This window comes from Oncorhynchus gorbuscha, linkage group LG04 (assembly GCF_021184085.1).
Source record: "Oncorhynchus gorbuscha isolate QuinsamMale2020 ecotype Even-year linkage group LG04, OgorEven_v1.0, whole genome shotgun sequence".
Lineage (NCBI taxonomy): Eukaryota > Metazoa > Chordata > Actinopteri > Salmoniformes > Salmonidae > Oncorhynchus > Oncorhynchus gorbuscha.
Window position 1 is genome coordinate 10,624,890 of NC_060176.1, and position 12,564 is coordinate 10,637,453.

General features: G+C 46.0%; 1 protein-coding gene across 14 annotated transcripts in view; it reads right to left on the minus strand.

The window, feature by feature from the left end:
• LOC124033634 (pleckstrin homology domain-containing family A member 7-like) overlaps nt 1-12,564 on the minus strand; it is a 174,094-nt gene that overhangs the window by 23,861 nt on the left and 137,669 nt on the right. For 5 of the 14 annotated variants that reach the window (XM_046345763.1, XM_046345758.1, XM_046345762.1 and 2 more), the window contains 15 exons: nt 11,682-12,128; nt 10,565-11,111; nt 8,696-8,779; nt 8,220-8,339; nt 6,769-6,846; nt 4,376-4,456; nt 3,147-3,215; nt 2,063-2,143; nt 1,770-1,919; nt 1,496-1,597; nt 1,265-1,376; nt 842-1,011; nt 530-721; nt 345-459; nt 6-100 (listed from right to left, as the gene is read on the minus strand). In XM_046345763.1, the coding sequence (XP_046201719.1) occupies nt 6-100; nt 345-459; nt 530-721; nt 842-1,011; nt 1,265-1,376; nt 1,496-1,597; nt 1,770-1,919; nt 2,063-2,143; nt 3,147-3,215; nt 4,376-4,456; nt 6,769-6,846; nt 8,220-8,339; nt 8,696-8,779; nt 10,565-11,111; nt 11,682-12,128 (2,443 nt within the window). The remainder of the gene's footprint in view (nt 1-5; nt 101-344; nt 460-529; nt 722-841; nt 1,012-1,264; nt 1,377-1,495; nt 1,598-1,769; nt 1,920-2,062; nt 2,144-3,146; nt 3,216-4,375; nt 4,457-6,768; nt 6,847-8,219; nt 8,340-8,695; nt 8,780-10,564; nt 11,112-11,681; nt 12,129-12,564) is intronic. The other 9 variants (XM_046345759.1, XM_046345766.1, XM_046345764.1 and 6 more) reach the window with 9 other exon arrangements.

The window sequence follows — 12,564 nt, forward strand, 5'->3', positions numbered from 1 at the left end:
CTTACCTTCAGGCCTGAGGCGGCTGAGGCTCCTCTTCGGAGGGTAACATATGAGGAGATGTTGGTGGACTGATTTAGCCTGGATGAGGAGCCAGCCGGCCCTGAGAGAAAGACAGCAAATATGAAAACACCACTCCCAAGTGAGCACAAGAGCCAAAGCATGTTCAGTGGGTACATTACAATGCACATATTTCTGCTGGTGTGAACACTATAAAAACATGGAAATCTGTTTAGTCTTTCAAGCTGTTTGCTTATTCTGAAGAGTAAGACTTCTTCATAGAAACAAACATGTTATTCCACTTTACATCAAGGTGCATTACATGTGTTGGACCTAGAGCTACTTACCTCTGCTTGGCAGGGTCTGGTAGCCACCATCATGCCCCAAGGCCCCCATCCTCACGTGACCAGACCCTCCCACTCCCAGAAGCTCAGGTTCACTCAGGAAGGTGCGCAGCTCCACCTGACACCCACAGAGACAGAGATCAGTACCACACAGACACACGGCTCCAGAGCTCTCTCCAAGCACACACCTTGTTGTCTTCGTTGGTGTATTGGCCGATCTCCCTGTCCCGCTTGCGTTCGTCAGACTGCCGTTTGAGGCCTCGTACAGATGTGTGTCTGATGACGCTGCTTTCCCTGGGCAGCGGAGGCACGGCGGGGGCGTGGTCCTCAGGACTGTATAGCTGAGGTAGTGGTGGTCGGGGAGGGGCGCCCTCATTTGCCTGCAGAGAAAACAACCAACCAGCATAGCCTTTACCATCATATTCAACCACATTTACTATCAGATAGGATAACATTCAACACTATGTCCTTCGAGTGAGAGAGGAGTGGGGGCCACTCACCCATTTTGACACAGATATGGGGAGGGCTGTGGTGGTGTGCTGGGTGGAGGTGGGGGTTGTGGGGCTGAGGTGGGGGCTGTGCTGCTGGGCCAGTCTCATCTCTCCCAGGGAGGGACTGGCAGACAGAGAAGGCACTGACGATGGCGACACGGAAGGCACAAGTTTTCTCTCTAGAGGCACAAAAACACACACGTAAAACACCCCCTTGACACACACAACATACACGTTAAAATTACACAAAAACACCAGACTCCACCCACAAAAGCCAAATACACATATAGACCATAATCAACTCATCCATTTTGTCCCCTGTAAATATATAAGCACATGACAAGTAGCGTCCATTTCTCTCTCCAGCTCATCCTGAGCTCCAGTGTGTGTTAGTAGAGGCAAGCGGAGGCAGAGCCACAACACTCCTCTCACCTGGGTTGGTCACAGAGGAGATGGTGACTTGGTAGTTGGCTTTGCTGGAGCTGAGGCCTGCTATTACGTCTTCAATCCTCCACAACTCCCTCTTGAACTGGGACTTCTCCTTCTGCTCATAGACAAACACACAACCATGAACACAAACACTACAGATGTCTGTTCCCGTCCCTCTGGGAATCTGTACGAGAGTATGTGTTTGCAGTGGTGTGGTTGTGGTGCGATCCTGACCTGAGAGAGACCACTGCGGTTCATCTGGCCCTCCAGAGCTGTCCTCAACCAGTCTACATTTCTCTCCAGGCTGATGTACTCATTCCACGCATTCTCCATCTCCTGCATGAAGCAAGAGAAACATAGATAAAGAGAGAGTGAGAGAGTAAGAGAGGGAGCGAGATAGAGAGTAAGAGAGTGAGAAAGACAGAGAGGGAGGTTGTGTGGTCAGTCAATGGGGCTATGTCCAAATCAGTGAGCCAGGCTGTGTTAGGTCAGACAGAGCAGGCCTTACCGTGGACACCTGAGAGATCTTAGCTCTGATGTGCACCACGTCCTCCTGCAGTAGTCTCTGCTGGTAGGATATCTTCTCCTGGTGGGCCGGCTGGTCCCGGTACTGCTCCATCTGCTGGTGGGACACGTCCAGCACGGACTCCAACTTGAACTGTAGGACAGGACACCACGAGGGCGTGGGGTATTCACCACGAGACCATACGGGGGAGCTAATACACACGTACACATACCCAGGTACACACACGTGCACAAACATGTGCACACACACACAAACAAACCCAGAAAACATAATACCTTGTCTTCCTTGAGCGTGCGTATCGTTGTTTCCAGCTCCTGAAGGATCTTGTCTTGTTCACACAGTCGGCTTAACTTCACCTGCACAGGGAACAGCAGCATGCAGCACAGAGAACAGAGATTGATAAGGTCTAAGAAGACTAGGTATATGGCTGGAACAGGGACCCTCTGCCCAGCAGCTTCTGGTAAACACTATTCAAACCACAGTGCCCAGCAGAATAAATTGATAGTCTACTGTAGTCTGCTCTGTCTGTAAATATGTCAATAAGATCCATCTCTTTGAAATGCCCTGAGGACCTCATCTTCTCTGTGTGAAAAATAAAGAAATAAAGCTTTATACTGTCTGCTTGTGGAGAATGGTAATGCCCATTATAAGCAATCATAATCAAAAATCCATATTTAGAAATTCACTTTTTAAGAGAACAGTGCTTATTGAGACTGGCATATTTGTTTCCCCGCAGAAATGGGTTATATGTTTCTGAAAACAAAATAAGACTGCCTAGTTTACAATCTTTCTCACACACTGAGTGTTTATTCTTGAGTTCTATTTATCATTCTGTTCAATTAATAATTAAGCTGTTTTTTTTATTTCACAGCCGTATATTGTTGTTTTAATTGCATGAAATATTCATTGTTCAAACAAATTCACCAGCAAATTCTTATAAATTGTTAAACTGGAACAATGCTAATGATGAAAAGCCAAGACATCCAGCTTATTTACCTCCATTCTGAGCAAACAAAGAATTAAAAAGGCTGGATGACAGAAATCAAACTGAAAAATTTAAGAGCTCTACGTCTAAAATCCCATTACATGTATTTTTCCCTTTAAATTGAGAGCTGGAAATAAAATCCCTCGTCGATACTCTCAGGCTTTAACAGTGAAGCTGTCTGTCCCCACAGTCCTGCATCTTCGCTCTGCTCCGTTCCCTCCCTACACACTCTCTGTTTACCACAACTACACAATACCAACTTCTCAAATCCTCAGTTCACTGTCTCTGTAGTGGGTTGTAAGATGTGAAAAACGATAGACGTTGAAGAAAAGGAGAGAGATGGATAAACTGGGTGTGGGGGCCGGTATACTTACATCAACATCGCTCTCTGCTATCTGAACAGGTCTCGATGGTCTGCCTTTTAGAGTTTCACGGCCTGTAACCTGCAATGCCCCAAAGGCACAAATACAACCTTACTTCTCCCAGTAATAGTTGCAAAAAAAGTTCAACTACCCTAAATATTAAAACCAACTTCAATAGATAACACTCAACAACAACAACATACAGCAATTATCAAGCAACAGCATGAGACCTTGCTAAGGACATTGGGATGGCAGAAACCACAATGTAGAACAGGTATGCAGAAAATGATTCAACAAGAAGACGTGGATAGTAGTGTGCACAAGAAGACGTGGGTAGTAGTGTGCACAAGAAGACGTGGGTAGTAGTGTGCACAAGAAGACGTGGGTAGTAGTGTGCACAAGACAATGCAATACGACTGCTTTAAAAGCTGTGCAAATATATTTATGGTCAAAAACAGCATCTGTGCATTTAAGAGAGAGGCCACAACGGAGAACCACAAAGCTGCTCTTTCCTGGCAGTGTGTCTGTGGGTTTAGTTAACGACCGTGTCCTCTTTATGAACCAAGAGAAAGGGAGGAACTAGCAGGAAATATGGCACCTCCTTCAGATCCTCTCTGTTACAGTGATAAATCAGACTTGGCCAAATACATATCTCAGAGACGTCAGTGAACTGGCCCAGTTAGAATTGATATAAACTGTAAATATATTTCAGTGTCTTTCGCTAAGAGATTTCAATTGACTTAATGCCCAAACAGAGCTAATGATTTCTGTTGATACATTTCAAAGAGCATAGAGATGTAGGTGTGTTTACAATTACAACCAAAGCACACATTATTTAGTTGACCTTATAGCTCTGATTCTAATACAAGTGTTATATGATAATCAGTATTGACGTTTCTCAAAGAGCACCCTTGGGTCGTCTCTATAGTGCTTACAAGACAAACAAAAGGAAAAGAAAGGCTTTGAAACAAAGTGCAATCCAGGGTTCAACAGCATGCAATGGGACTCCCTCTCACAGAGAGCAGAGACAAGAGTCCACATCAGTCAGTCAGCACACACTGACACAGCATCACCATGATGGACTACAGTACCCAGCAGGCAAAGCTATGCACTACAGTCACAGGTGGGTCTCTCTTCTAACATGGCCACTCATCACAGCAAACACAGGCAGGTGAGGAGTGCATTATACACATTATATTAGGAGAAGCAGTGGAATCTCTTTGTATGCACACCATCCTTACATTCCAACTGGACCCAAAACCTGGAGGGGTGTTTTCTAACACATTGTGTACCATAACGATCAACGGGTCAATACTGTTGATCTGTTTTAAAACAGGAAATAGAGAGGTGTCAGACTGTACACATCGATAATAGAACTCCCCACTCCAAGAAACAGAAGGTTAATTAAGGTTTGTGGTGTTGTACATACAAATCACTTCAGGAGGATCAAATGCTTTGTACTGTTGTTAATGGAAGAGAATTGCTGATAGCAGAATGTAGAATCATTACAACACACAAGGTCATTCAGCTGAAGCTGGCATTAGACTTACACTACCAGTCAAAAGTTTTAGAACACCTACTCATTCAATGGTTTTTCTTTATTTTTTACTATTTTCTACATTGTAGAATAATAGTGAAGACATCAAAACTATGAAATAACACATATGGAATCATGTAGTAACCAAAAAAGTGTTAAACAAATCATAATCTACACTGCTCAAAAAAATAAAGGGAACACTAAAATAACACATCCTAGATCTGAATGAATGAAATATTCTTATTAAATACTTTTTTCTTTACATAGTTGAATGTGCTGACAACAAAATCACACAAAAATTATCAATGGAAATCAAATTTATCAACCCATGGAGGTCTGGATTTGGAGTCACACTCAAAATCAAAGTGGAAAACCACACTACAGGCTGATCCAACTTTGATGTAATGTCCTTAAAACAAGTCAAAATGAGGCTCAGTAGTGTGTGTGGCCTGTATGACCTCCCTACAAGGCCTGGGCATGCTCCTGATGAGGTGGCAGATGGTCTCCTGAGGGATCTCCTCTCAGACCTGGACAAAAGCTTCCGCCAACTCCTGGACAGTTTTTTTGCCAATCAGACAGAATTTGCCAATCTTGGTGTTCTCTGGCAAATGAAAAAGGTCCTGCACGGTGTTGGGCTGTAAGCACAACCCCAACCTGTGGACGTCGGGCCCTCATACCACCCTCATGGAGTCTGTTTCTGACCGTTTGAGCAGACACATGCACATTTGTGGCCTGCTGGAGGTCATTTTGCAGGGCTCTGGCAGTGCTCCTCCTTGCACAAAGGCGGAGGTAGCGGTCCTGCTCCTGATGTACTGGCCTGTCTCCTGGTAGCGCCTCAATGCTCTGGACACTACGCTGACAGACACAGCAAACCTTCTCGCCACAGCTCGCATTGATGTGCCATCCTGGATTAGTTGCACTCCATGAGCCACTTGTGTGGGTTGTAGATTCCGTCTCATGCTACCACTAGAGTGAAAGCACCACCAGCATTCAAAAGTGACCAAAACATCAGCCAGGAAGCATAGGAACTGAGAAGTGGTCTGTGGTCCCCACCTGCAGAACCACTCCTTTATTGGGGGTGTCTTGCTAATTGCCTATAATTTCCACCTGTTGTCTATCCATTTGCACAACAGCATGTGAAATGTATTGTCAATCAGTGTTGCTTCCTAAGTGGACAGTTTGATTTCACAGAAGTGTGATTGACTTGGAGTTACATTGTGTTGTTTATGTGTTCCCTTTATTTTTTTGAGCAGTGTATTTTAGATTTGAGATTCTTCAAATAGCCACCCTTTGCCTTGATGACAGCTTTGCACACTCTTGGCATTCTCTGAATTCTATGAAGCCGCACAGCAGCAAGATATTTTTCGGGTTCGAGAGCATCAAATCCATGATGTATCATGGGTAAATTGTGACTGACTGATCTACAAATAATATTGTGTAGTTATTTAGGATGCAAGGTGATTTGTAGATCAGTCAGTCTCGACACGCCTTTAATGTCGGCTGCAATGTCGAACGTGCCCATTGTAGGTCTCTTTTAGCAGCATTGCCTGATGGGAAGTGAAATTTATGACGCAAAATGTATTTTTTGACATGTAGTACTGTGCTGCTTGAAACTTCAGTTCCCATCAGTGGAGGTATGATATTTTGGCCCCATGTTTTCAGGGTTGAATATGTACTATTCAAATGTACTTTTATCCAATTGCAAGGATAGCTAGCTTTGACACAATATAGAAAATTGTATAATATATACTGTAGCCGATAATCAGATCATTTTATGTATGAGATCATATTGCACTCAAGTGGTTTTCTTTGCTGCATTGATAGTAAAGACACACAGATGAATGAAGCATAGCATTATTCTCAGTATACAGAGCATTAGTAACAAAAACAACAGTGGTTAAAACACACAGAAGACAGTTTAAATTCCAACATCAACCTAAACCACACAGCCCTGAGGAACGAGGTCAGAAAGAAGAGGAGAGTGCAGCAGAAGGAGGTGTGTGAATGAGAAAGAGACTGACACTGTAGACAGTGGAAGGAAGAGCAGGATGCAGGCTACAGAGGAGAGAGGAGGAAGAGAGATAAATCATCATTTACATGATCTTTTCTCTTGGGGCCCACCTTCAGATCTAGATAATCCAGGTCCTTCTTCAGTTGCATGTAAGTATCATCTGCCTGACAGACAATGAGGAGTGGAGAGACAGATCACAAGACGGAAAGCTGCAAAGGATGCTAGGAGGCTATAGTATAGGAAGACTAGTCAGGTGCAGTTACAGCACAACTCTATATCTCTACTTCTTTCTCATTGGAGAGATTATATCAATACAGTCAAATTAATATTTATGAGGCAAAATAGGACAGAAAATCAGGCAAATTGATTCGGTTATATTATGAGAATTTACACCAAACTAGATTGTAGTGTAAGCCTGCTATCATAATAGTTTAGGGATGCTTACACAAATAGCTTAAGCATTTCATAGGGCGGTATACTGCTTATAATTCAGTTCGCCGCCAAACCTCCGGCACGGGTGAATGATGTCTACATGAGGATGAACAGAACATAAGCGTTGATGGAGAGAGACGGTGGTTGTCATTGAGCACCTTTACAGCTTCACTGTGGTTGTGCAGGTCTGAGATCAGAGCAGTGCACTGTGTTTGGACTGGCTCTTCTAGGGCAGGGGTCGGCAACAGGCACCTTTCTTTCTTTTTGGTCAAAAAAGAGACTGTAAAACCACCAGGAATTCAGTTGAATTTAGGCGATCTGTTCCCAAGTACTCCCACAAATTTAAAAAAGAGACATATGTGATCATGACTCGTTGTAATTAAGGTATTACTTCCACTTCAATAACATTTTCAGTGTACAAATTATTATAATTAGGTTCCATTTGCTCCAACAAAAACCGTCCCGCGGCTGAATCTAGTTGCCTACCCCTGCTCTAGGGAGACTCCTGAGCCAGCCTGTATACCCAGGATCACTTTACACTAATAAGAATGACCTCTCAGATACACACAGTTCAACACAACCAGGACTTAGAGGGGAAATGTGTATGAAAAGTCAAAAATACATTTGTCATTGTAGTTATCCAGGTTTGCAAAGAGCTCAAACAGAAGATAAGGCTACAGTAGATGTATGTGAAGACAGGCACGGTGCATAGTCAACAAGCAACATGCTTGATATGAAGCTTGGGAGCAACATCATGTTTGTTTTTTAACAAATCAAATGAAACACGTCTCTGTGAGGCTCAACGGAGTGCTACATTATGCCGACAGATGAGTGAGGCCGTCCATTCAAACACAACACAGGCTGGTGTATCTATAGCTGCAGACAGTCCATGCTAACAGGGGAGCACGCTAAGCCACTAGTACAACAAGACACGACCAACACACCACACAGTCCAATGAGTGATGGAGCTGGGACCAAAACACTAGCAGAGACACAGACTGCGGGTGATGGGGATTTGTCTGGGGGCTAGGGATCCACAATTAATTGGAGTGGGGCTGCAGAGCAGCAGGGCGGCTGCAGGGGGGAGGATACGAGGGGGCCTGACCTGCAGGCTGGGGCCTAGGAGGCCGTTGTGATGTAGGTGGTGGAGGGCGTCGCCGTGGACACCAGCCATCTTGGCCTGGTGACTCCTGAGCTGAATGAGCAGCAGGGTCAACTCCTCCGGCTGCAGTAGGGTCAGGCCCAGGCCAGGGAGAGGAAGAGAGGGAGGGACAGAGAGAGAGCACTTCAACACCTGGCCACCAGGGCGGCAGCAGTGAGGGCTCAGCTCTTCAGGCCCCAGAGAGCTGTGGGCCAAGGCATCCTACTACAATACCTGCTCCTCTCTCCCCGCCACCCACACAAGGCCCTTCAGAGCAGAACAGCACTGAATCCACCAGCTGAAAATGGTGCTGCTTTCTGACTGAAATGTATTACATTGAAGTTCCCTTCAGCATTAATCTTTAATAGTCCGAATATAAAGCAGAGAATAGTTTAAACTGGGTGTGTGATGAAGATAAATGAACAAGACAGAAGCTGTACCGTTTTCCCATGCAAGCTTGGTGCGCTGACTGTGTGTGTGATGTAGCCCATGGCTGGCATTGACCGTCTCTCCAGCTGACTAGTCTGTGGGAAAACAAAGACATCAACAAGTTATTAGGCTACATATCCCATTTCACAGATCAAACAGAATGGCAAATCATAAATGAACATTTACAAGGATGAATATGCCTGCAATGTGGTTCAGATCGTTCCTGGCTTTCTGTCCCCGCTACTGGGCATTCTGATATGTAACACCCCAAACTTAAAGGGAAAGCCTGCAACTTTACAAACTCATTTGTGCACACAGCAGATTTTTCTTCTATCCATGTATTTATTTCCATCCTTCCTCCTCTTATTTGAAATAAAGCCCCCAGTTGAAGTTGCTACAGGGTTTGGAAGGTTTGACATTTTTGCTTAACACACAGAATTCCTTGGCTAGGCCCTTCACAGAACCTTAAAAGGACACAAACAACGAGAGATTGAATTAACTACACATAAATTATCCCCAAATGCCTTCTTAAAATAACATTTGTTTGCTATCAGCGAGAGAAGCACTGTGAGCCATTCCCTCAGAGATTCCCAAGCCAATCTTTTTTTGCTGTATAATAGGTTTTTAATTTAAATGTAAGATCAGAAGAAAGAGACCCTTGCTGATGGTTGAGATACAGTGGAGATGTTTACAGGGGGCTGAGAGGCCCTGGGCAAATTGAATTAGCAGCTAATAACACACACACACACACACACACACACACACACACACACACACACACACACACACACACACACACACACACACACACACACACACACACACACACACACACACACACACACACACTAGTGTGATATTCCATAGAGGTACATGGAACACAGCCCTGAAATACACACTCAAGCCAAAAAGACATCACCAGTCTGAGAGATGCTAGAACCATCAAAACAAAGTTCATCTGCAGACTAAATGTATTACCCATAAACCATTGCTTTATTGGATGGTCTCACACACAAACTGTGGCTCATTAAAAAAAGACTTCTCCTCTTTGAGTGTTTATGATTATTCTGTGAGCGAGCGGAGTGGCAGTGTTCTATTTAAGACACATAATTAGTGACTTGGCGTTATGGGTGAATGATGAGGAAACAGAGGCTGGGACATTCTGTTTACTTGGCGTGAGGACAGTGGGCTTGCGATAAGGGCTGCGTGGAGGCTGGTGTAGTGCAGCCTTGTAAAGACAGCCTCACATGTGGGGGGTGTGGCAGCCAGCAGGGAGACAGCACAGGGTGCGGATGGCGCAGGACAGTGCCTTGTCACAGGGGGTCACACACTCGCACACACACGGCCATAGAGGCTGGTGGGTGTCTGAGCCCGGAGACTGGGCCGGGCCGGGAGGAATGGGTGATGGGGAGGTTCCCACTCACACGCACACAGCCACACAGGCTGGTGTGTGTCTGAGCCCGGAGACTGGGCCGGGCCGGCCTGGGAGATGGGAGGAATGGACGATGGGGAGGCTCCCACTCACACACACACCCTACCACCTGTGTAGAGGGCCTGGGTGTGGACTGTGTGAATCCTTCGGAGCTTGTGCCCGGCATCAAAGTGAAGATGCCGGGAAGTTACAGCAGGGCTACTTCTCATGCTCATCTTCCCATGGTTGGTCCTTTCTCTAACGGTTAATGTGTCAAAGTTATTATTCCTCTAAGACAGAGATGAATTGGAAATTCACTACAAACAAAATGACCTCAGTAACTGTGAGAATTAAACCCTTTTATGAAAGATGAACGTTCCTTAGCTGTGAAACATTTAGTCTTGTGCCAGTCCCAGGCTGGTAAACCAGCCTCTTTAACCCTTTAAACCCCAGTGGGTCAGAGTCCTACCTTAGAAAGCTGAGAAAACACCCGTCTAGGAGAACTGGAGCCGGTGGGCGACTCCCCAGGTGGCACCTCATCCAGCGGCCTGACTGTCACCCTGTCTGAGGGGGTGTGTGGCCTGTGGGGGGACAGTGGTTTGAAGGTGGGGACAGATGGGGGGACTTCACAGGGGGAAGGGGGCACAGAGATGGAGCGAGGCATCTCCACAGTGACCCTGAAGGAGGAGGTGTCCAGAAAGTCTGGCCCGGTGTAGATGGGCGCCGTGGGGCTGCCGTGGCGGAACTGCTGACGCTGCTGCCACTCATACAGCTGCCACACCATGCCCTCCTTGGTGGCCATGCGCTCATCGGTGGACATGCGGAAGTGGCTGAGCCGGTCGTGGGCGTATTTGTAGTCGCTGGGCAGGTTGCGGGGCGCCGAAGGGGAGCTCCCGCCAGACGGGAGTCTGGGGGGCTTTGGCAATGTCTGGTAGGCCTCTACTACCACGGCCTTAGGCTGCAGGGGAGGGGTCCGCCGAGGGAGGGGGAGGGAGTACTCAGTAGTAGATGTGTTGCTAAGGTTAGGAAAGAGAGATAGGGCCTTTTATAAACTGTGCAGTCTACTTATTTCACCAGGTACATAATTGAGCATCAATACCGAGTTGAAACTAAAGTGCATTTAAGTAAAAAGTATCAACAGCCATTCAGGCATGACCACTTTATTCTAACAAACGGTTACAGTGAAAAAGCAGTTCAGAGCTGATATATTCACAATCGCCACCAGGGGGAGACATTTATAAATAGTTAGTTATAATACAGTATGTCAATTGAATGGTTGATATTGGGGAATGGGTTGAGGCTATAGTTTGCACAGCAGGCTTCTAAGGGGAGAACGGCTCATAATAATGTCCGGAATAGAAAAAAGGGAATGGCATCAAACACATAGAAACCATGTGTGTGATGTATTTGATACCATTCCATCTATTCCGCTCCAACCGTTACAGCGAGCCTGTTCTCCATAATTAAGGTGCCACCAACCTCCTGTGATGGTTAGGGTTATCATCACTGAAGCTTAAGATTAAGGTTAAGATTATGCTCAGGATAAGAGTAAAGATTAGATGAGTAAAGTAGGTCTTCTGACTGACCTCTTGGGATCTCCCTTCTGTACATTGACCCAGTGCTCCACCTGAGCCAGAGCAGTCTTCCTCTGCACCTGCTTCTCTGTGGCTGTCCGTGGGACAAGGCCCCTCTTATACACAACGTTCCCATTCTGCTCAGGGGGCAGCGTGGCGAGGACTTTGTGGGCCTGGCCATTCCTGGGGTGTGAGGGCCCAGGGAGAGTGTCTGGGGAGAGCCTGTCCACCTCTACCTCCGTGGCTGGATGGCTGAGCTTTCTAGGAGCCTCCAACACGTACCTCTCCTCGTCCCCCTGGCTCAGTCGGATCTCCCCCTCCGGAGGCTCATCTCTCTCGGGCCGCTGGAGGCTCCCTGAACGCGACTGGGAGGGGCTCTTACTGGTGTTGTTGTTAACGTGGTTGGTCTGTGGTACTGCCTGCTGCACTGACATTTCTGGTCTCTCTGTGACTGTCTCTCTGTGAGGGGTGAGAGGCGATAGAGGTCAACAGGGATACTGGAACAGAGGCACTTTTCAGTTACCTAGGCTAAATACAATGGTCAAACCTGGCTTCTCTATCACACCAACCCCTGGACAATAGAAACAACTGACATGATTAATCAGCTCAGTGTGACATGAATAGTGACAAGCTAATATACTGAACGAAGATATAAATGCAACATGCAACAATTTCAACGATTTTGCTGAGTTACAGTTCATATGAGGAAATCAGTCAATTGAAATGAGTTCATTAATACATTTTCAATTTCACATCTCTGGGAAGGGGCGCGGCCACCACAGTTTCATCGGCTGTCCGGGTGGCAAATTCTCTCAAACGACGTTGGAGGCAACTTATGGTAGAGAAATGAACATTAAATTATCTGGCAACAGCTCTGGTGAACATTCCTGCAGTC